This window comes from Tamandua tetradactyla, chromosome 9 (genome assembly GCF_023851605.1).
Source record: "Tamandua tetradactyla isolate mTamTet1 chromosome 9, mTamTet1.pri, whole genome shotgun sequence".
Taxonomy (NCBI): domain Eukaryota; kingdom Metazoa; phylum Chordata; class Mammalia; order Pilosa; family Myrmecophagidae; genus Tamandua; species Tamandua tetradactyla.
The window spans coordinates 11,951,017-11,973,350 of record NC_135335.1 but is presented as its reverse complement, the minus strand read 5'-3'; the positions used below and the strand labels follow the sequence as shown (position 1 = coordinate 11,973,350).

At 57.5% G+C, this 22,334-nt stretch overlaps 4 protein-coding genes and 1 long non-coding RNA gene across 7 annotated transcripts in view; 2 read left to right on the top strand and 3 right to left on the bottom strand.

Moving 5' to 3' along the window:
- The window catches only part of TUT1 (terminal uridylyl transferase 1, U6 snRNA-specific), a 54,071-nt gene extending 53,402 nt beyond the window's left edge, over positions 1 to 669 (bottom strand). The window contains exon 1 of one of the 2 annotated variants that reach the window (XM_077115990.1): positions 327 to 669. Coding sequence is in view for 1 of the 2 variants with exons in the window: in XM_077115989.1 (XP_076972104.1) it covers positions 229 to 310 (82 nt within the window). In the remaining variant the exon portion in view is untranslated. Of the gene's footprint in view, positions 1 to 228 lie in introns of both variants that reach the window. The other variant, XM_077115989.1, reaches the window with a different exon arrangement.
- LOC143646722 (uncharacterized) lies at positions 215 to 9,161 on the top strand. Its single transcript, XR_013157596.1, has 3 exons — positions 215 to 546; positions 6,782 to 6,861; positions 8,716 to 9,161. It is a non-coding gene; the product is annotated as an uncharacterized LOC143646722 (long non-coding RNA).
- On the bottom strand, positions 1,973 to 10,244 carry MTA2 (metastasis associated 1 family member 2). The gene is made up of 18 exons (XM_077115991.1): positions 9,924 to 10,244; positions 9,096 to 9,163; positions 8,623 to 8,716; positions 6,944 to 7,061; positions 6,770 to 6,833; positions 6,464 to 6,581; positions 6,053 to 6,155; positions 5,761 to 5,860; positions 5,409 to 5,597; positions 5,248 to 5,322; positions 5,074 to 5,132; positions 4,794 to 4,891; positions 4,549 to 4,688; positions 4,058 to 4,286; positions 3,799 to 3,888; positions 3,313 to 3,431; positions 3,062 to 3,204; positions 1,973 to 2,825 (listed from the first exon to the last, which is right to left on the bottom strand). The coding sequence occupies exons 1-18, from the start codon at positions 9,949 to 9,951 to the stop codon at positions 2,660 to 2,662; spliced, it is 2,001 nt and encodes a 666-aa protein (XP_076972106.1). The 5' UTR covers positions 9,952 to 10,244; the 3' UTR covers positions 1,973 to 2,659.
- Positions 10,245 to 10,743: 499 nt separating this feature from the next.
- On the bottom strand, positions 10,744 to 19,636 carry EML3 (EMAP like 3). Of its 2 annotated transcripts, none has more exons than XM_077115987.1 (22): positions 19,563 to 19,636; positions 18,679 to 18,850; positions 18,346 to 18,597; positions 18,140 to 18,253; positions 17,029 to 17,096; positions 16,741 to 16,864; positions 16,371 to 16,541; positions 16,136 to 16,205; positions 15,921 to 16,031; positions 15,602 to 15,697; positions 15,076 to 15,231; positions 14,788 to 14,929; positions 14,197 to 14,348; positions 13,986 to 14,111; positions 13,764 to 13,895; positions 13,276 to 13,343; positions 12,664 to 12,752; positions 12,462 to 12,559; positions 12,246 to 12,333; positions 11,680 to 11,778; positions 11,271 to 11,401; positions 10,744 to 11,171 (listed from the first exon to the last, which is right to left on the bottom strand). In XM_077115987.1, the coding sequence occupies exons 1-22, from the start codon at positions 19,582 to 19,584 to the stop codon at positions 10,968 to 10,970; spliced, it is 2,685 nt and encodes an 894-aa protein (XP_076972102.1). In that variant the 5' UTR covers positions 19,585 to 19,636; the 3' UTR covers positions 10,744 to 10,967. The 2 variants fall into 2 exon arrangements, with proteins under 2 accessions (XP_076972102.1, XP_076972103.1); XM_077115988.1 differs by having other exon boundaries at positions 11,271 to 11,291.
- Positions 19,637 to 20,036: 400 nt separating this feature from the next.
- On the top strand, positions 20,037 to 22,208 carry ROM1 (retinal outer segment membrane protein 1). The gene is made up of 3 exons (XM_077115984.1): positions 20,037 to 21,051; positions 21,378 to 21,624; positions 21,721 to 22,208. The coding sequence occupies exons 1-3, from the start codon at positions 20,462 to 20,464 to the stop codon at positions 21,937 to 21,939; spliced, it is 1,056 nt and encodes a 351-aa protein (XP_076972099.1). The 5' UTR covers positions 20,037 to 20,461; the 3' UTR covers positions 21,940 to 22,208.
- Positions 22,209 to 22,334: the final 126 nt, after the last annotated feature.

The window sequence follows — 22,334 nt, the reverse complement described above, 5'->3', positions numbered from 1 at the left end:
CGATTCCCGGTGCCTGCCCATGCGAAAAAAAAAAGAGAGAGAGAAAGAGAGAAAACAATGGAACTTTCCTCGTGGGGATTTCGGTCGGGAGGTGGCTTTTGACAACGGAGGTGAGTGACTCCAACAACCGACCTGACAGGGACAATGACCTTTAACCCTAACTTTCGCTGGGGCCAAAAGACTAAAGACCCCAGCCACATCCCCTCCCCCTCACTATCCACCCCTTACGGTTAGCTGTGGTAACTTGGCAGAGGCAGCAGCGGAAAGCCCCACGCGGCAGCGACTGGACGTCCGAACCGACCGCCGCCATTGCGCCTCTCACGTACCGACAAAAATCTACCGCTCCTGCCTCCACCGGAACTCACTCCTCCAAATCACAACGCGCTGGAAAACAACTTCCGCCGGTCTGATAGGAAGTGACGTAATCGGCACTCGCTCGGGCACGTTCCCCCCGGAAACCGAGGTCAAGGTTCCGTTTCTTGATTGTACGAAGTCGCCACCGGCTTTAGGAAAAGCCTCCCTTCTGCGATGCTTATCTTGCTTTCGGTAAGCCGATTGGTGTGTTCTGCATGATCAGGCGCTGATTGGTCCGGAGGATCGTGGCTATTGTTAACTCAGCTGCCAAGGCAGGCGCGGGCGGGAGTGGGGACTGGGTCCCCTGCGGCTGCCGGCTCTGCTGCTGCCGGATGGCGGGGCTGCGGTCGTGAGCCGCCGGTCGTGAGCCGCTACTTCAAGGGGCAGTCGCGACCCTCGCGCGGGTGCCCACATCCAGCCCCACATCCACCCCGCGAATAAAGGCGGAGGATGGGCAGCCTCCACGCTTTGGGCCCACGAAGCCTACGGCTCTCCCTGGACTCCCAATCTCGGGGCGTTTACCCTCTCCCTCCGTCCACGGACCTCCCCCCGAAAATGGGTGTGCGGCAGCCGCCTCCTAGTCTCGGGTGGGAGCTCTGTGCGCTTTCCTTCCGGACTCCGGCGATCACTCGCTGCGGCCCGGGTGGGCCAGGCTCGTCCCTGCACCGACTTGCCTTCCGTAGCAGTGACCTCCGCAGTGTATATTCAGGAGGCTGCAGAACCTCCGGCCCACAACAGGGCAGTGCGCAGGAACCAGCTGTGGTAGCAGCCGAACGAGGACAGTAGAGGGGGGATGTGCTGCTGACCCCCAGACTGGCATAGTGTTCACTTCCTCCCCTAACACCTCGGAGGTGTGAGCCAACTCCTCGTGTAGTGGATGAAGGGGACCATTCGATGGGATAAACAGCTTGTGCTGTGGTTACCAGCCCCCACCTTTGGATGGTGGAAAGAGCAGCGGACCTGAGGCAGGCATACTGCGGTCTGTAACTTTGACCAAGTCACAACTGCCACTCCCCATCTCTAAAGGAGTGCCCAAAGCACACACAGACTGACCTTGTCCTCTCTCCTAAAGTATTCTTCCTATTGGGCTTCACCCAAACCTAAAACCGCAGAGGACAGTGGGCCCTCATAGCTAGGCAGTTGCTGAGACCAGCCCTCAAGATCTTGAAGCAGCAGTGTGTGAGAACAGCCGTTACTGGGTAGTAGGATCCTGCGGTACACTCCAGAGTGGACTACATCCCCTGGCCTCTAGCAACTCCCAGAATTCCCTGAGCAGAGAGAAGAGTAAGAATTGGGAAAACAGAGAAAAGACCACGCTCACAACCCCCTCCTGTGGAAGCCACCAGCCGCCCAGAGAGCCAGTTCATCCCAACTGCTTTGAACCTGGGCCAAGATGGTCCATTAGTTCCAGCACCACTGGGAACAGGGGAGCAGTTTGTGTCCTACAAGAAGGCTGGCTGGAGTAGACAGCCTGAGTCCAGTGTGCATAATCTCATAAAGAAGTGGTTCCCAGGGCAAGCCCAATCTGTATCTCCTTTATTGTTCTTTGTCCTTTATTTTCCCACACCCCCCCTCCTGGACCTCCCTCCCTACATCTATGGCAGAGAAGAGCTGAGCCTGGAGGGACTGAAGAAAACAGCTTTTTATTTGTTACTATAAGAACCAATTACAGAATTCCAAGATTAAAAAAAACAGACAAAAGATCTTTATTTCTGAGTTGGTGTACAAAAGGCAGAAGGGGGGAGGGGAGAAGAGGAAAGGAAAGAGTGAGCATGGGCTGGGGTTGATGCCAGTTTAGGGGCCTCAAACTCCAATTAGGAAAGTCCGGACACCGGACACGAAGAGAAACCCCCAATTAGAAAAAAAATAAAAATAAGATAGACATGGCAGCGCATGCCCCCCTCCCCCAACCAGGTACTGCCACCTGATACCTGTTTACTCTTCCCCTCCCCTCCATCCCCTTTCACAAAGGGAGGCAAAATTTTTAAAAAATTAAAAAACCCTCCCCCCAAAACTGTCCAAGACAAACTGTGGGTCCTATCCCCCCAAAAGAGGCCAGGTTCCCCACAAGGGCCAGTTTCCTGCAGACTGCCCTCCATCACCAGGCTTGGAGAAGCATGGGAAGGAGACAAGCTTAGTGGTGGTGACACCAGAGGGCGTCTTTCTCTTCCAGGGACACGCCCACACTTGCTTCCTCCCTTCTTCCTTCCCTCCACACTCTCTTAGATACCAGAGAGAAGGGAGGTTTGAGTGCCCTGAGGACCCACCCTCTACCTTTCAGCCCACTTCCCTTCCCCACAGATGCTCAATCCTCCAGAACAATGGGCTCATTGGTGCTGGCAGGATGTGCAGGTGCAGGTAGAGGCACTTGGGGCCGCACTGCAATCAGCGGAGGCTTCACCTTCAGGGGCAAATTGGGTCGGCGGGCAGCTCTCCGCATTTCCAAGTGGGTCAGGGCCTTCCGCAGAGCCCTGGCCAGAAAGATGAAGACAGGAATACAGAGAGCTTAGAAAGGCTAAGACTCCCCAAGAAGAAACCCCACCCTCCAGTTCTGCCTTCCTGTTCATTCTTTTCTAACACACACACATACACACTCCCCACCCCACACCCACAGTCTTTCTGACGCTGGTCTTGCTGGGTTCTTATTTCCCATACCCACCCACTTGGCTCATCAACCTCTAAGCCCCTCTCATGGTGGGTTCCCTACCTGGTATCTTTTGTGGCCACAAACACCACAGGATTGGGGGCATCAGCTGGGTTAAGTTTCTGGCGCTTGGCTACTGGCTGTGAGCTTGAGCGAATCCCTGAGGCCAGAGGCCTTCCATTGGCAGAGAAGGGGACCCCTGCCATCTGGAAAGGGGTGTGGCAGCACAATGAGGGTGGGGGCCCTCTGAGGCTCCTACCAGAAATAAAAACCCACCCACGTTAGTCTTGGCCAGCCCCAGTCTGCCAACTCACGGTCTCATAGGCTCGTTTCACCATAATGCCTGCCAGGCCCCGGTTCTGGGTCAGCTGGTTCCTGTTGATTGGTGTCTTGGTGCCTCGAGGGGTTTTGGGTTTCAAAGGAGCCTGGGCCACTGCCAGGAAAAAATAAAGGAAAACTTAGAAAACTTTTGCCACCTTCTTTCCCCTATGCAGTTTCCTTTTCTCACCTCCACCTCTTTCCCTGTGGCAGCAATTTTCCCAGGCATTGCCAAAAGGAGTGATAGGGAGGGTCTGGAGAGGTATTACCAGTACTTCAGAGATCAGGACTGCAACCTTATCAAGTCAGTGTGGTAACACTGTATAGCTTACGGGAAACCATTATTAAGCTATAAAAGTACAGTTTGTTAAACTAAATCTTTTAGGATTCAATGGGGGAAAAAAGCAGAGGAGTACTACTTTACTCTTATAGTAAAAGGAGCCAGAGCTTGAGCCCACCCTAACTGGCAGCCCATCCTATACCCAGATCTTTGACGATAGTTGCCAGGGGCAGCCGAACCAGAGGATGAATTTTCAATGGAGTCTTGGCAGCCTTAGGAAGTCGAATGGAACCTAGAACACAAAGATTGAGGCTTCACTATTCAGCTACTTCTGAGACCAGGAGCCATGTCCAATCTCTTAATAAACCTCTAAGACTACAGTCGTTAAACATGCAGAGAAACACTGGTCTCGAGCCAGAAAAACCCCGACCCCGTCACTAGCCCCATCATCCTGCGCTTACACTCTGCCTTGATGGCATTGGCATTGATAGGGGCATAGGGTCTCCGGGCTGCCCTCCTTGGCTGTAACAGGTCCCTGCACATGCGCCTGGCAAGACGGGTCAGCTTTGTGGTTTGGAGCAGGAATGTCTGCCTGTTCTTGGCCAGCAGCTTGGCCCGATTAGCGCTGGTCGTATAGGGGGAGAGACTTTGAGCTTCAGGTCTGGACAAATGACCCCTCGAGTGTGGCTCCTGGGGGAAGGGCATAGGAAAAGGGGAGAATGAAAATCAGCACCGAGACTCCCTTCTTTCTTCCATTCTCTGCAGAGGGTGAATTTATTCTTGCCTCACCTTTTTACTGCCATCCCGAACTACTGGCTCCCTGACCACTATCAGCTCTGCCCCCTTTTCCCTGGCAAGCCATCACTGGATAAAGAAATGGGTATTCTGACCTTCTAAGTCTCATATCATCATGCTTACTCCTCTCCCCTGCCTGTCTGCCATCAATTCTTACTGTGGTGCCCCGAGCAGCCCCCTCAAGCTGGGTTGGGGTCTTCAGTCCCCCATACTTCTTCCAGTAGATCCAACAGGAAGCACAGAGGCGGCACTGCATGTTGGGTGGGCCCCAGGCATACCACTGAGCAGACTGTGTGGCTGCAGAAACATAGAGATGAGTGGGAGGTCAAGGAGGAAAGAGTTCTCAAGCCAAAGCAGGCCTCCCACCCACCCCTGGCATCCGAGTCCTTCCCTTGAACTCACTGTGACAGCTCTCGCAGGTCAAGCCCTTCTGGAATCCGGCCCCATTCATGCCAGGTTTTGAGCCCACAGAGATGATCTGGTTAGGGTTTGGCTTAGTGCTAATAGGAGTGACAGGGGGAAGAAACCAAGAAACTGATCAAGGAAAAGAATTTATTTCTGCCCTGTCTCTAACATTAACATAATCGAACCCTGCCTTCTGCCTGCCCCTATCACCGAGGAAATCACAGTTTGGGCAAAAAGAAGGAAAATATATCCAGTCTCCCCTACCCACCACACTTACTAGGTAGGGATGTAGACCTGTTTCAATTTACTGTCTGCTTCAGCAGCTTTCAATCTTTTCTACAAGAGGTAAAAAGAAAGAAAAGGATCAGCCTTGGCAGGGAAGAAGTCACCAACTTGAAAGGCAGAGTTGAGTGAGAGGCCACTAGTCCAACCTCCCCACCCTAGTTCTTACCTGCTGAATATAGCGGTCTGTGGTTTTCCACATGTAGTAAAACTGGACTATGCTGGCGAGTGACTTCCAGGGTAGCTAAGGACAGAAGGATGAAAGAAGATCTGGCCCCTAGATCCTGGTTCCCTCACCTGTCACCTCTCCTCCTAGACACATCCACTTACAAAGTCCTGGCGAATATCGTTGAAATCCTTCCCATACTTCTCCAGGGCCTCCTCAAATAGCATGGCCTCTGAGGCAGACCATTCCTCCATCTCATCCCGGCACAGCACTGGGCCCCCCTGAGGCACCAGGGTCGACATGGCTTTAGCCAGGTCATAGCCATTCCTCTGCAGTGTATCCATTGCATGAAACTGAAGGGACAGTGGGGAACAATGCTGATGACCCCTGGCACTATTCCCCCGCAGCTACTTAAACTCTCCCACTCCCTTGGAGACACCCTGTGTTCCTGTCCCTAGGCGCTGCAAGTACCCACAGAGCCCAGCCTCCCCAATTACCCGCCATATTTCTGCTCACCAGGGTGATGTCTCGGGAGGCAGCAGCTGCACTCATGTGCAGGCTTGGCTGCCGAATAGAACTGCTGCAATCTAGGGCTCTTGCAAAGGTCCCGACAGCTCTGAGGAAGAGATTTAGAAGTCAGAAGGGAAGGAAGAAGAAAATTTGAGTAGACTTAGGCACTATGCCAAATGAGAAAGAAGGGAAAAACCTATGCCAAAGCAAAAATAACAATATCCCATCTCCAAGAGTGAGACTTAGGGCTATGCCCACACCTCCCCCAGCCCATCAGCCCCATCCACCCACCCCTCACCGGGCCACCACGAGAAACTGATCAATCTGCCGGTCTGTGAGAGGGTTGTCTGGGTCCCAGACCTTCATCTCCATCTTCTGTTGGTTCCGATTATCTGATTCTCCTAGAAAATGAGCCAAGGGCATCATTGGGGAGAGGGAAGGGGAGCATAATTGGTGTTTTATCACTCACAATAGCACCTCCTACCTCTTCTTCCCCTGTTTGGATCCCACTACCCACCTCAACTCTCAGAGACTGCTCTTCTCAACTGTGCCCCTTTTCCCCTTTCAAGTTCCCAAGGCCCCATTCTATCAGGGTCATAGCACAGAGTCATGCAGAATACACAAGGGAAATCATCCACAGACTATGATGGTAAAGTGCACCTCAGATATTACATAACTCAGTAAACATGCATTCTGTCCTGCTGCTTACCCTCTGCCAGGCGATCTGGGATCTCAGCTTGGTATTTGCAACCAACTCTGATCTCCCCCTGATCAGCTAAAAGTGTCTTCTGCACGGGATCAAACACCAGTGAATAAAAAAAGCAGTCCTGGAAATGGGGAAAGAGAAGGTAAACAGGGTGGCAATCACAGGGTGGCAGAGGACAGTTGGGAGTGTCCAGAATTCCTAAGATAGAGTCTGTCAGCCCTGTATCTTATCACAGTCCTACTACCAGCTTGCATTTTGGGGGCAATACCCATTCCTTCCCTCTTCTCCCAACACAAGCCTCTCCCTCACCTCCTTTTCCAGGTACTGGCTCAAGATATCTGTCTCATTCAAGAGGGTCACACTGCATTTCCCTCTGCAGGAGAGAGATCAGAAAACCCCAGGTGAGCCCTTCACTCCCTCTCCACAGCATCTCCATCTTCTATAAAGTGCACGCAGACCACACTGGCCTTAATTGTCCCATACCGTATGTGGGTGGCTGGTAACGATTCAAACTGCCGAGAAAGGAAAAGCTCCCGGTGTTTCAGTTGATGTCGCTGCTGCTCTGATACCCCTGGCTGCTTTGATTCCTCCTCAAACTCCCCTGGGAGATTAAGGAGGAAGAAACGAAGTCAGAAACCAATCCAGAAAGAAGCCACCTTGGAAAGTCCAAACCTGGGAAGATGTTTCCTATCTCGGCTCTGTTGTCCTCATATCCCCCAGGCATCTGCCTTCCATTCCCCCACCCCACCAGCTCTCCCTCTTAGCCCTATCCTGATTGCAGATGCTTAAAACCCTTCATCACTAATGCTCTTAAAGAAAAGCTGCTGGGAATACAAAGAAAGGCACAGAAATTTACCCCATACCCTACTGCCAATGCTTACATACTGCTTATAAAGCACAAATTCTGCCCACACCAGGCCCAGCAAGAACATCACACTTGTCTGTTTCTTGCTAAACCAGCCTGAGGTCCAGGAACCCAATAGGATAAAAAACATACCACACAAGGTTGTGCTTATCACTTCCTCTTTACAGATTTCAGGACTCTGCTCCAAATCATCACAAGGAACCACAACTATCCCTCACTTTCTACTTGGCTAATAATAGTTTGTGGTGCTTTCAAGGATAGCACCTTTTAAACCAGTGCAAACAGCCTCCTCTCCACGGAGCTGCAGTTTCCCCTGAAACCTTAGTGGAAGGGTTAACCTGACTGAGTGCCAACCAAAAGGGGAGGGGCAGGAGATCCTCAGGCCCCGGCTCATTGGTGCATTGTTCCCAACCTCAAGGAGAAGGGGGAGTGCAGCAGGCTCCGCCCAGCGCCTGTGTGCTCCGGAAACCCAGCGCTCAGGCAAGGGGAACCACACCCCCCACGCCCCTTCTGATTGGACAAGGCCAAGGTCAGCCCTTGCCAGATGGGGCTGGAAACCCCAAAGGGACCAGGGAACTTGGTGAGCCCAGCTCCTCCTTAACCCCTTTATGCCCAAAGCAGCCTAAAAAAAAAAAAAATTAATTTAGGAGGAAGGAAGGAGGAAAGGGCAAAAAAAACAAGGAGAGGGGAAAAAAGAAGCTAAGGAAAACTGAAGGTCTATTTTTTTAAAGGATGAAAGTTTAGAGAAGGAAGGTAAGGGAAATGGGAAAAAGGGAAAGTATAAAATGGGGGAGGGGAGGAAAGGAAGGAGAGAGAAAGAAGAAAAGTGCAAAAAACCTTTCCCTGTTATCTTCCTTCCTCCTAGCTTCCTATTCTCTCCCTCCAATGTATTCTCAACAAATAAGCCCACTTTTCTGTTCTGCAGGCTTGTAAATAAAATCTCTTCCTCTTCAGTCACAGCCATTGTCCCAAGTACCCAAAACTGTCCCTGCCAAGAGTCCTGGTTCTCCAAAGCTCTTCCTCATCCCCTATTATTTAAATACTATGGCCTCTCTTTCTCACAGAGGCACGCGCACACATGTGCACCATATTCTGACTTCTCTTATCATGGGCTCTTCACCCTGCTTCCTCCCAACGTGTAAAAACAGGCCTCCGTCCACAGAGCAGGCTTTTGCCACCCCCAAACTCACAATCCTGCCTTGGGCATGATACCAGGGGAAACACCAGCAGGGACATGCCCAGGCCTCAGCGCGTGGGGAGAGGGAGACAGGTGGGAGGTGAGGGCAAAGACACTTACTGGCATTACTATCAGCCAGGCTGTTGAGGCTACTAGAAATGTCCCTTCGCCGGAAAAGACAGACAACCTTTGCCTCCACATTTCCATTTGCAGTCTAAAGGGGGGAAAAACGGCAATGAAGACTGTTCATTGGAAAGTGGAAACGCACAAAGATGAGACTAACAACAGTTACTACGTTTCTAAGTGATCACGTTTCTAAGTGATCTTAAGGAGAAAGGCCCAAGAGATTACGAATAAAGACACTTTCATTCAAGGACAGACTTCCAAATCCCTTTCCTTAGCCTTCAAAAGATAGAACAGTAAAGTTTCCACTAGGCACTGTAGAAGTCTTGCGCACTAAATGAATGAATGGATGGATGAATGTGAATGAGTACTTAGGATAGAGACCTCTCTATCCACCTGAAGTTAGAGACCTCCGAAGTAAGAGACTATTACCTGTACGAAGGAAAGGGGGATGACTCTGCTCCACTCACCTTGTTGAGCTCCTCAATCCGTCTAACAAGGTAAGGATTGCTGGAGGAGTTCTCAAAATAGACGTAATCTGTAGAGGTAGACGGGTAGAGTAGGGAAGATCAGAGGAGATCAGAGAGCCAAGCGGCAGGATGGGAGAAAGAAAAAGTCGGCCTGAGCGGACCAAAAGGAGACAGGGGGTTCAGGTGTTGAGAACTCAGAGGTGGAAGTGGAGAGTCTAAGAGGAACTAGGGACAGCCACCCACCCCCACCCCCCACCTCCGTTGCACCTAGTTCAAAGTCAGATCTTTCGCTCAAAAGTAAGCCTTAGGGGAAAGACAAGCAAGGGTTCCCCAACAGTCCCCACCTTCCCCAACAGTCCCCACCACTCAGCGACGAAGTTGCACACCAGTCTAGGGGAAGTGAACAATTGTTCACTCTAGCGCAGCCTCCGAACCGAAGCGCACAATAACGCCGAGGGTGGGGGGGAGACCTCCCTCCTTTCCTGGGTTTCCCCCGTGGAAGGGAAAGCCGTCAGCCAGGCCTTTCGCGCCTCCTGACCGCCCTGTCAGCTCCTTGGGAGCCAATTTCCCAAGCCCGAGTCCCCGGGCTGGGTGAGATTTCCGCCCTGCCCCTCGCCCCCGCCCCGAGGCGCCGTCGGGGCTGCCCGCAGCCTCTCCGCGAGTCTCCGCGCCTGCCCGCGCCGCCGTCCCGCACCCTCGCCCCAGATGCTCCCGGTTCCGGTTCCGGTCCGCGCTCCGGTCCATGCTGCCCCAGACGCGGCTCCCCGCGCCGCCAGGTGCCGAGCCCCTTGGATCCCGAGCCCCGCACCCTCCGCGCCGGGTACTCACCCCCCACCCGGTACATGTTGGCCGCCATGGCCGTTCCCGCCGCCGCCTCCGGCCGCACAAAGGGGTCCGGGAGGCTCGCGGGGACAGGGCTCGGCTCGAGGCAAAGCCCCGAGCGCGGGTCTGGCGCTTCGCTGGAGTCTCGGTCGGGTTCGCGCAGCCGGCGCCTCCGCCGCCTCAGCCGTCGCGGTTCATCCCGGCCCGCGCTGGCGATGTCGCCGTCGCCGCCGCTACCGCCTCACGCCCGGGACGCCGAGGCCGGCGCCGGACCACTCCGCTCGGCTTCTTCCGGAACGGGTTCGGCTCTTGCCGTACCGGAGCCTGGGTCGCGCTCACCCCCCGCCCCCCCCCGCCCTCGCTGACCCCCACTAGACGTTAGGCTCTGCCGGCCGTGGGGAAGGCTAGCCCTGCCCGCTTCGTGATTCGCCTCCTTCCGGAACACCTTCGGCCGAGCCGGAGAACAAGGCCCAGCGCTCGGCTCAGGTCGGAGAGTGAGACCCCACAGATCGGCTACTTCCGGAAAAGGTTCGGCTCCTTTCGGCCAATCGCGGTCCGGCGCTCGGTTATTTCCGTTGTAACTCGGCCCCTCCTTGAGGAGTTGGGCTTTTAACTCTCTCCGCGCCGGGCCCGGCAGCGCCCCCTCCGGCCCCGACAGCCTCGCTCAGCTCCGCGCTCCCTGGGGTTATTTGCCAAAGGCTTTGCCTCTTATTTGCATAAATGGTCTACGCTCCCTTACCCTTTCCGCTCTCTTCTTCGCCTCCATCCCCGCCTTCACAGGGCCCCGGAGGCGCCCAAGTCGCGCCCCACAAAAGGACCGGGAGGCGACTTTGCTTTTGGTTTATTGCCCCTCAGCAGACAGTAGCAGGCTGGGGCAGCCTGGCTCAGCCGGCGGGTCTCTACAGTGTGTGCGGGAGGGGTCGTTCGCCCCCTCCAGGGAAATGCGCGATCGGGAATGTCTCGAAGTCAAGGGAAGGGTCGGCCCCCGGTCCTGGGGGTTTCGGGTGAGGCGGGTAGACCGAAGGGCCGGTCGGTCCAGTCCGGCGGCTATCAGACGTCGAGGGAGGAGGCCGGGGACAGGGAAGGGGTTCGGGAGGGCGTGGCAGGCGCCGGCCCCGCGCCCCCCGCGCCCTGCACGCGCCACTGGAAGATGCTGGCGTCCTTGCCGCCCAGCGAGACGAGGTGCGAGTCGTCGTGCGTGAACCGGACGCTGGTCACGTGGCTGCCGTGGCCCCCGTACACGCGACTCGGCGACTGCGCGGGAGGGGGGCGGAGTTGCGGCGGCGGCGACGCCCCCCCGGGTCCCGCCGCCTCCCCCCCACCCCCGGCCTCCGCGGCCCCTGGCGGCCTCACCTTGGCGCGCGCGCAGGGGTACTGGAAGAGGTGCACTTTGCAGAAGTCGTCGGCCACGGCCACCACGCGCTCGTTGTGGGAGCGGCACAGGGAGTTGATGTCGGTCCCGTCCGAGCCGTCGGGCCACACGCCTAGCACAGCGTCCGGCCTCAGCCCGGCCCCCTCCCCTCCGCCGCCCACGCCAGGCGCAGAGCGCCGAGCTCTACCGTTTCCGGCCGCCGTGGCCACCCACCGACCGCGTTCCAGGCGATCCTGCCGGGTCTCCAGGGCCAGAGAGGCCTCCTGGGTCGGCTCTGCCGGTGTCTTGAAATCCACCCACCCGGGACACAACATTCCAAGCTCAAGGCGGGCTAGGCTTGGTCCCCCCACCCTTGTTCCCGTTCCACCCCTAACCCGCGCGCCTGCTCACCGTAAACGTGGAAGCCAAGCACGCAGGTGTAGGTGGCCCACTCGCGATCTCGGCTCTCATAGCGGTTCCGCAGCAGCTTGCAGCCTCCAGCCACGTCCCCTGGAGAGAGGGAACCCACCATCCCAGCTCTCTCCCTGCTCTCAGCGCAGAAGCCAAGTCAGGAAGATGCCCGGGGAAGGGCAGGTTGGAAAGACAAACCCGCCTCTGCGTGCTTCCTGAGTTTCTGCTGAAGTTCTAACAGCTTCAGTCCCTCCACACCTGCCCTAATAAATCTTTCCAAAAGAATCTTTTCTGTGTGCATTTTCCTTCAAGTCCTTGTGAAGGAAGACCTGGTATTAAACTGGGAGGTGGAGGGGCGGAGGGAGATAAGGGGGAGGGGGGATGTCCCAAATCACATGAATTTCTCCTGTTTGTATAACTAACATCTATCTCCACCTCCCTTTTTAACAAACTCATCTGCAACTCCCCACATATTCTCTTTCGTCCTCCCTAGCCAGAAAGGGTCCCCCACAAATAACACCCACCCCAATTACCCTCTCCCCATATCCTCCCCTGCTGCTACTCACAGTAAAGAATCTCATAGTCTCCAGAATTAGACATGATGAAGTTCCCATCCTTGGACCAGTCAAGGTGAGTGATGAAGCTCGAGTGGCCCTGGGAGTAAAAGGCAAGAAGTTAAAAATGTAGCCACCACGTCCCCATCCCCAGAACCCCTTTAAGCATTAGACGCTCGCGAGTTCACCTGCTGTGGTGGTGCCCCACCTCCAACCCAGCTTCCTCACCACACAACGGCCAAAGCGGCTGGACTTGGCACCATCACTGGAAACGCTGTAGATGTAGATCATGTTGTCATGGGAACCGATGGCCAAGTACATCCCGTCTGCAAAGACAGTCGTTCAGCGAGGAAGGGGCCAGATATCGGTATGGGTCTGGGGCGGGGGGGGGGGGGGGGGGGGGGGGGGGGGGGGGGGGTGCGGCTCTCACCTGGGCTGTACCGAACCACTGAGAGCTGCTCATTGCCATCAGTGATGTCAGACACAATCTCTCTGGTCTCCGTGTCCAAAACCAGCCACCTGGAAGGGAGGAAAAGGCAGGGGGAGGGAAGGGGATGGTCAGGAGACCCCCAGGAAGGCTGCCCTGGGTACGGCAGGGATTGGCCATTTGGAGATCCTCTGAGAAGCCCCCTCAAAGCCCATTCTGTAGGCACAAAGGTCGCCTCTGCATTCTTAGGCTGGGAGGTGAGAAGGGGCTAAGGGCAGATAAAATCTGAGAGGCTTCCAATAATACTGTCTCAGAAAGAAGTCAGGAACTACACACCAGGAACCTGACTACAGGGCTTTGTGGGTCTGGAACTGATCACTTCCCCTTTCCATTCCCGCTGTTTCGCTCTTCTGAGCTGCAACCTCCTCCAGTCCCAGGTTTGGAGGAGAGGGGGTGAGGGCAGTTAGCACAGGAGAGCCAGGGAAGCACAGGCTGCGGGAAGGACTGCAGCATGGAAGGGCGAAGTTGCCAGGCCACTCTCCACTACCCCCACCACCCGAAACCCTTACCATACATCCCTTCTCTCCCCTCCCGGGAATCCTGGCTCCCTCTCACCTCCCCGTGTTCAGTCCTACGGCCACGACTGCCCCACTGGGGTGGAAGTCAGCACAGAGACCAGTCTCCTGGGAGAGGGGAGAAGGAAAATTCATTCAAGAAGCTGCCCTTCTAGGCAGGTTATCTTTTTGATAACCTCCTCCTTCTCCCAAGAAGACAGGGGAGGAGATGGTAGCCTGGGGTGGAGGCAGGGCTGATATTCAAAATATTTAATGATCAGAACTTAGGTTTCCAACTGGGCCAGAGATTAACCCTTTAGTTGCCGGACAAAGGGAAGCACAATCAGAAAGGGCAATGCCTAGAGGGCACTGGAGGCAAAGGCTTTTATCAACCAATACAGAGGAATTCATATTTGAACAGGCATCCCAACCATACCAGTACCAACTGGCCACCTCCAAGGAGCAGAAGGAAAGGGGGTCGTGGGGGAAGCCACGCTGGACGCAAGAGCTGCGGTGTGTGACACGGGACCCAGGGGACCGGTGCTCTACCTTGAGATCGATGCTCCAGGCCAGTGCATGGGCCTCCCCATCCCACAGGCAGAGCTGCCGGTCATGGCCGCAGGTGAGGAAGCGGTTCTGGGAAGGATGCGTGCAGAGCCCCCAGAGCTCATCGGTGTGGCCCTGCAGGGCGGCATGGACTGTCTCCTCTGCCCCGCTCCAACAGGTCTTCCCTCCTCCCTCCTCTGGGCCCTCCCCTCCCCACCCCCCAACCTGAATGACAGGAGAGAAGCCCTGGGCCAGATCACCCCTCAGCAATGCATTCTTCGTTGTTCCCACCAGCAGCTCCGAGCCAGGCCCCTCAGCAATGGCCCGCACGGCCCCAAAATCTTCAGGAATCTGCAGAGGTGGCAGCAGAAAGTCAGGCGCCTGGGCTGGCCACCCCTCTCCCCGCTCCCTGGCTCGACCCCGGGCCAGCCCTCACCTCGGCCTCCTGGAGAGCCACCAACCCCGGCCCCCACTGCACCAGCCGGCGGTCCCGCCCGCCACCACTCAGCACCGTCCCGTCTCGCAGGAGACACAGAGCGAAGATGGAGCCCTCGTGCGCATGGGCCTGGGCCACAATCCCGTAGGTCTCTGTTGGCAAAGCCCAGGATGGGTCATGCTCTTGGGGTGCAGGGAAATGGGGAGCGGGAGGGGGGCGCTAGGCCATCACAACAGAAGGTAATAACTCCCCGCTATCCTGTGCCAACTAAATAACGCCTCTGATTCTCTGAACAGCCAACGTGGCTATTACTCTCCCCATTTTACAGACAGGGCAACCGAGGCTCTGACAAGTGAGGGAACTTCCTAAAGGCCAAGGCTCAACTGGGATTTGAACCCAAGAGCTGGCAGATGCTGAAGCCTCAATGCTTCTCCCCACCACCCTTCTAGACCAGTCCCTCCAGAGAGCCCCCCACCAGATCCCATGCACAACTATCAACTCTCAAGGGAAAAGGATGGGAAATCTTCTCTTCTCTGTTCCCACTGACCCCCTGGGCTACTGGCCTTCCCAGCTGCTCTCCCAACCACATACCTTTGGCCCCGCCCCTGCCCGGGGGCTTGGAATCTGAGAGGCTCCGCCCCCATGTGAGAATGTTGCCCTCTGAGTCCCCAGTGAGAATGTCACCATCAGGAAGGAACACAAAGCAAGGGATAAACTTGGGTTTCTTGTATTTCTGAGGGGGAGGGGGAGCAGAGAGCAGAGGTCAAAGGGAAGGGCAAAAGCTAAAAGTCACGGGACAGGTGGGGATTAGAGGACGCAGACCGACATGCCCATCTCCACTCTGTCCTCCCCCTCCACCTTTCACCACCCACACCTCACCCCAAAGACACCCTGTTTCCGGGTGAGGGTCCCGTTTCCAGAAACCCCTGTTCCACCACTCCAGTTCCAGAAGTGGACGTGAGATTTCCCGCTGGTGACAATGCAGCTGCTGTCACGAGGGCTGAAGCCAACAGCCAGGACTGAGTCATTTGTGCTCTGAAAGGGAAGACACTCGATTGAGCCACCCTGAGCCCTGAGCTTATCCCACCTGGGTCCTTCCAATGTGCGTGCTGACAGCTAGCCTGCAGGAGTCCTGAGATCCTAAGACAGCCCTTCCTTCAAGGGCCTGGTCCCCTAAGAACACTATTCCCAGCTACCCTAATGCCAAATGCATCATCCCTCCTGACACCAGTATGGTCTCCACCTCACAGGTAAAGAAACCAAGGCTCAGAGAGCTTAGGGCGGCTTGCCCCAGGTGACCCAGGCAGAAAGGAAGTAGAGGTGTCATCCAACAGTAAGTCCGGAATTCTCTGCACAACACCTCTGCCCCCTCCCCAACCCTGTCCTGGCCACCTGGATTCCTCACCTTGATCTCGGCCAGCTTCGTACCACGGCTGCAGTCCCACACTGACAGCATGTGCTCATTGGAATCATCCACCACGCAAAGAAAAGCACCCTGATCCTGAGAATGGGGGGACACAGTGGAGGGGCTGGGATGAGGTCTGGGGGCTTCATGGTCATTAGGCAGGGGGCGCCAAGACAAGTTGAGAAGGCAGGAGAAGCTGACACACATCCTTTCTTAGGAAAACCAGCTGGCCAGAACTTTCCAGGCTTCCTGGTAGCGTGTGAGTTTGGGATTCCATGACAAGGAAGATGGGGGTCTCTGGTCTTTGGGGCCAGCTCACCGCAAATGAAAAGGCCAGAGCTCCTACGCCCCGCTCGAAGGCCCCCAATCCAATCTCCTGCAGCTTCAGCAGTGTCTCTGAGTCCCAGACATGGACGACAGGTTGCAGGGGCTGGTGGAGGAGAAAGCGGTCAGGGATGAGAAGGGAAGGCCCTGGGAAGGCAGCAGCTGGGAGGACCTTTTGCCCTTCCACCTGATGTCTGACTCTGGCCTTACCTTTCCATCCTTATCCACTCCCGCAGTCTGTCCGGAGGCGACACGAACGCCATCAGGGTGAACGGCAAGGCTAAGTGGGGGAGGAGACATACTAGGGAAGGGGGTCTCTGCAGGCCACCCAGGTCTGGCAACTCTTCTCTCCTGCCCCTCCGGGCCCCACCCCAAGACCCTCTTCCTGCCAAGTCCACCACCCGCAGACCTGCACCTGCCCATTCCCGGGCCCCAGGACTCTCACCATCGAACGCAGTCCGTGTGGCCCCGGTAGTGTCTCTGGCTGCCACCTCCAGGGCCCCCTGGGCCTCCCCCAGGCCAGTACAGCACCACCACACAGGCGATAAAATACACCACCTCCCCCGAGCGCAGCACAAACAGATTGGAGCGGGAATCACGACCCCTGTACCCATAACTGGGGTCGGCGGTCACAGTCAAGGAAAAGGTCAGATCCAGGGCAGGAAGAGAAGACCAGGGCTTCTGGCTGACAGCACCCTTGGCAGGCTGGCTCCCTGTCCTCATAGACCCAATAAAGTAAAGTTGGGGTGGGGGGAAGGGAGGATCCCCAAAAGTGGGAAAAGGCGGTTCCTGGGGGACTAGAGGGGGCAGGATACACCCAGTCGAGGTTGAGGGTCTCCGGGGGTGGACCGCTGGGGAGCTCCTCAAGGCTGCGAATGCCAGATGGGAAGTACATGGTAATGGGGCGGCCGCGAAGAAACATCTTCACTGAGATGCCTTCTACAGAGAAAAGGAGGGGCGGCGGTCAACCATCACTCTGCAGCCTCCCTTCCAGGAAACCCACAGCAGAATGACACCCACCATACATCACAGGTCCCCCCAAAACAGCTCCTGGGGCTGCAGCCCAAACTCTAGCTCCATCACTCCAGTTCCTCTGTACATACCCAAATTGTAATTGCTCCTCCGAGATCCAGGGCCCCCAGGGCTGGAGAGGGGGTCTTTCCCTCCACGGCTGTTGGGAAGAGGGAACAGCAGAGGGATGGGAGTCAGTTTCTAGGAGCTGAGGCGGAAGGGACAAGACCCATGACAGAAGAAGAGTCCAGAGACTACTGCCACCTCTATAGGCTTTTACAACATGGGCGTTCAGTGTCCTGGAGGGAGGTGGGGACTTTGAACTCTATTTAAGAGATGAGATGACTGAGGCAGAAGGAGCTGAGTGCTCAGCACAAGGCCACAGAGCTTCAAGAAGCAGTGCAAGATGCCAGGGAGCCCTTCTGACTCTCAGCTCGGAGCCCTTTTCTCCAGAGGCCTCTGGTTTATCGAGCACCTCCCTCTCCTTTCCCCATCTGTAAAATGGAACCAAGGTGAATCCAGAATGTAAACCAGCCCTGTCTTTCAGGGATCTGGGAGGTAAGCCAGAAGTCCTTAGCTCTCCAGAGGAAAGTGACAGACAGATTCCAGAAATCACTATCACTGGAGGATAATAAGGTGGGAATTTCTTTTCAGAGAATAATGGGGAGGCCAAAGAGAGAGCTAGAATAAAAACTCAGGTGTCCTGGGACCTCTGATACAACCACGTTCAGCCCTCTAGAAATAAAACTGAGTAGACCGGAGGAACTGAAGTTCTGAAGACAGCCATCCGCAAAAAATCATGGAAGCTTTGGGAAACACTTCTTGGAATCTTGGAAGGTGTGTTGTGATATGATGCAAAGGGCAAGGGAACTGGAGTCAGGAAGAGTTTGGGTTTGAATCCTGGCTCTAGCTGTGAGACCCCAGGCAAATGACTTACCCTCTCTGAGCCTGTTTTCTCACCTGGACAATGGACAGCATGAGACCACCTACCCCCCAAGGATGTCGTGGGGACTGAATAAGATGGAGGAAGTCGAGTGTTTAGCACAGTGCCAGGTACACAGCAGGCGCCCCGTGAGTGCTTGCTCCTTTCTTCCTGTTGGGCAATGAGCCCCCCCCCACCCCGCCCAGGGAAGTGAGGTGAGGGATGTGGAAAGTCAAGAACCTGAGCAAGGGGCAGGGCAGGTGGAGGGGAGCCTCGCCCACCTCTCTGTGCTTCCTGACCGCAGTAACAGGTTGGCTGAGGAAGCTGCCTTCCTGGAGAGTTTCTGCCGGGGTCGTTCAGAGGGGTTAGAGGAGGAGGAAGAATTTCTCCGGGGCCTAGAGGGGCACAGAGAGGAGGGGAGGGTCATGCCCTCCAAGGCTGCTCCCCAAGCCTCTCACCCCTCCCAGCCTTTCCATGGGACACCTACGTGTCAGCACACTGTGGGATCTGCACGGGCCTGAGGATCCCCGGGGTGCCAGGGGAGCTGGTGCCACTGCTGCCTCCTCCTTCAGACTGGGGCCCCCCAGGCTCTTCGCTGCCACCCTGAGGGGCCGAGGGCCCATTGCTCAGGCCAGGGAGTCGGGGGGATGGTTCCATCTCCACTTCTGTCTCCGTCTGGGTGCCTCGGCTTACCAAGGAGGGACTGTAGGTGGGTGGCAGTCCCGGGGGCGCTGCAGAGCTGCCAGGGAGACAAAGAATCCACCTGAAGCCCCCAAAGGCCCCAGGTAGGAGGAGGAAGGGGCCGTCATGGTATACATACCTGTCTCTTTGGGGAGCTGGTGTGCTAGAGCCCAGCAGGGGGGCAGCGGGCACCTGGAGCCGCAGCAGGCGAAGGGCTTCTGCCAGAGCCGCCTTCACCAGCTCCATCTCTTCCTCCTGTACCCGAAGGCGCCGGCTCAAGGCCTGCAGGGCCTCCTGAGTAGGGTCCTCACCTGAAAAAGATACAAGAGGCACTCAGAATGTGCCCACCACCTGGAGAGAAGGCGGAGGGGCTTCTGGCCCCCCACAGGTAGATGTGTGTCCTAGGACTGACCCTAGGACAAGGGCCTCCTTCTGGCAGGGCAGGCCAGGAACCTCCTGCCATCTCGGCCCTTCCCTAAGGTGGGGAGTATCACGGGGTACCAGGGGGGAAATACGGAGTACCGCCGAGGTACGCGGGAGCCACAGGGACAGTATTCGTGAGGGAGGTCACGGCCCAGGCAGTGCAAGACAGAGTAACAGAGAAGAGACATCGGGCCAGAAGAGGGATGGAGAGTACCAGAAGAGATCCCGAGTGACAGGAGAAAGTGGAGGTCAGCAGAGGCAAGGGAGGTCCCGGAATGCAGCAGGACTCAAGAGAAGTTCAAAAAACCCTGAAATCCCGGGAGAGGCCCAGAGTACGTGGGGAGGCAGAGAAACGCCGAGGGGCTCAGAGGAGCGGGGCGGGTCGAGTGACGTTGGGCAAGTCCGAAATGACAGGAGGACCCAAGTCGCTAGGGAGAGGGGCGGGGGGTGGGGGGCGCTGGCGGATGCTCAGAGCCCCCGGGGCCGGGGGAGCACGCGGGGCCGCCCCCGCACGGCCGTCGAACCGGGGCAGCGTCCGCCCGGCCGGGCGCGCGGGGCGCTCCGGGAAGGGGCACGCCGCCCGCCCCGCCCCGTACTCACCGGGCCCCGCGGCCCCGTCCATCCGGCACCCCCGGGTCGCTCCGAGCGGCGGCGGCGGAGGAGGAGGCGTCTGAGCCGCGGGGGCCGGGGAGAGGGGAGCGGGCAGCACCCCGGGGCGCGCGCGAAGGGGTGCCGTGCCACCCACCCACCCCCACCCCCGGGGGGCGCTGTCGGGCGCGGGGAAGCCCGGGGCCTGGAGGGGGCGCTGTGGGGCGGGGGCCGCAGTCTCCCAGGGCCCGCGGGAGGCCTCGGGCTCTCCCGGGGCCGCTTTCGGCTCTCGGGGGTGGGGTGACGGGGCCGTCCGGGGCCCCAGAGCCGCGGCACAAACAGGCGCCGGACGCACAGCCGCCAGGAAGCGCGGGAGGGGGGGCGGGCCCCGGGGGGGGGGGAGGCCGGGCCGCCTGGTAACCCCTCCCTGTCCGGGCCCCGAGGCTCGGCACGGGGGCGGGGCCAACCCGCTGACCTCCTTACCCCCGCCCGGCCTCCGCCCTCCAGGCCCTTCCGGGATCCCAGGCCTCGGACTCCCAGGGGACCCCGGAAGGAGCGTGGGCCCGGAGGGCTGAGCCCCTCCCCCACCCAGGCCCCTAGCCCCACCTCGGGGCTCAGGCGAGCAGCCCCCTACTTCCGCGAGGGCGGGGGCGGGGTCACGAAATGGGTCCTCGGCCCGGAGGCGGGGCCTTTGCCGAAGGGGCAAGGCCAAGGCACCCCGGATTGAGGCTGGCGGGGGACAGGGCGGTGGGATATTTATTAAAGCTGGGGATGGGAGGACGCCCGGGGTATTGGGGTCAGGGTGGCATTAGCCCAGCTCAAGCCGAGCAGGGCTGACTCAGCGTCCTGCCTGGCTGAGCGGCCACCGCTGTCCCCTACCAGCTTTGCACTGCCTTGGGCAGAGATGGGAGATGGCGCCGGTTTTGCCCCTGGTGCTGCCTCTGCAGCTCCGAATCCGTCTGGCACAGGGGCTCTGGCTTCTCTCCTGGTTGCTGGCGCTGGCCAGCGGCCTCACCCTCTTTTGTAGCTGGCACCTCCTCATCCAGCTGTGGCACCTTGGCACCTTCCTGGCTCCCTCCTGCCCCTTCCCTGCTGTGCCCAAGGTTGCCCTGGCAGCGGGGACAGTGGCTCTGGGCACAGGACTAGTGAGTGCAGGAGCCAGCCGAGCAAGCCTGGATGCAGCTCGATACCCTCCCTGGCGAGGGGTCCTGGGCCCACTGCTTGTGGCTGGCACTGCAGGGGGTGGGGGCCTCCTTGTGCTCGCCCTGGGGCTAGCCCTGGGTTTGCCTTGGAGTCTGGCCACAGGGCTGGAGGAGGGCCTGGGAGCTGCCCTGACTCACTACAAGGACACAGAAGTGCCTGGGCACTGTCATGACAAGCGGCTGATGGACGAGCTGCAGCTGAGGCACCACTGCTGTGGGCGCCATAGCTACAAGGATTGGTTTGGGGTCCAATGGGTCAGCAGCCGCTACTTGGACCCAAATGACCAGGACGTGATTGAGTGAGTGATTTGCTTCTCCCTCTCCCCCTCCTCCTTAGCTGGGCTCCCTCCCACTGCCCTGAAACCTCAGCCCGCAATACTTAGAGAATAGTGGTTGAGAGAGGGGATTACAGCTATGTCATTTATTAGTTGTGTGACCCAGGGCATGTTACCAGACCTCTCGGGGCCCATTTCCCCATCTGTAAAATAGGTGGTGGTGGTATGAATTGTGCATGCCTGACGCATAGTATCGGTGCCTGCTTTGCTATCATTTTCCCCTTCTTCACTCTGGTGTCCCTCAGTTTCTCCCCCAGCCTTCTTGACACCCTGCCTCTCTCCCTTCGCAGCCGGATCCAGAGCAATGTGGAAGGCCTCTACCTGATTGATGGGGTCCCCTTCTCCTGCTGCAACCCCCATTCCCCCCGACCTTGCCTGCAAAGCCAGCTCTCAGACCCAGACGCCCACCCCCTCTTTGATCCTCGACAGCCCAACCTAAACCTCTGGGCCCAAGGGTGCCATGGGGTGCTGCTGGGGCACCTGCAGGGCCTGGCGAGCACGCTGAGCAGCATGTTGGCTGGCACCTTCTCACTGCAGGTGAGACAGCAAAGCATCTGTGGCTTCCCTCTCTCTGGGAGCCCTGAAACTGCTAGCTGGCCCTCTGTGACCTCTGCTCCCTTGCTCTCTCCACAGGCTCTCGTGCTCCTGGGCCTGCGGTACCTGCAGACAGCACTGGAAGGGCTCGGAGGGGTCATCGATGGGGAGGGAGAGACCCAGGGCTACCTTTTCCCTAGTGGGCTCAAAGACATGCTGAGAACAGCCTGGTTACAGGGAGGGGCTTCCCAGAGGCCAGCCCCCGTGGAGGCCCCTGGAGAAGAGGCACCTCCTAAGGAGGCTCTGCCTGAGGCCTAATGGCCTGGAGTTTGGGGCGCCGGTAGCATACAAGACTGGAAACCTCACAAACCCAAACCTAGGCTCCTGATGAGAGTCCCTGGTATTAGAGGAGGGAGAGGGTAGTCAGCAAGCTGGATTGGGGAGAGGGAGAAAACCAGGTGTCCTAGGGTCTAGCTCCTGAAGCCAGAATAGGCAGGGAATGGGAAAAAAACAGGGTGATGGGGAAAGTGACACAGGAAGGACGGGACACTGCTTCTGTACAGACTCAATAAAGCTTTTGAACTAAAGTCACTGCTTCTTCTCTTCAAAGGGATGGGGGGCCCTGGGAGACCTGATTTCCCTCTGATGGAGAAGCCAGGACGCCAAGGTTTTGATCCTGGCTGGGCCTGTACAACAACACATGTGAGTAGTGT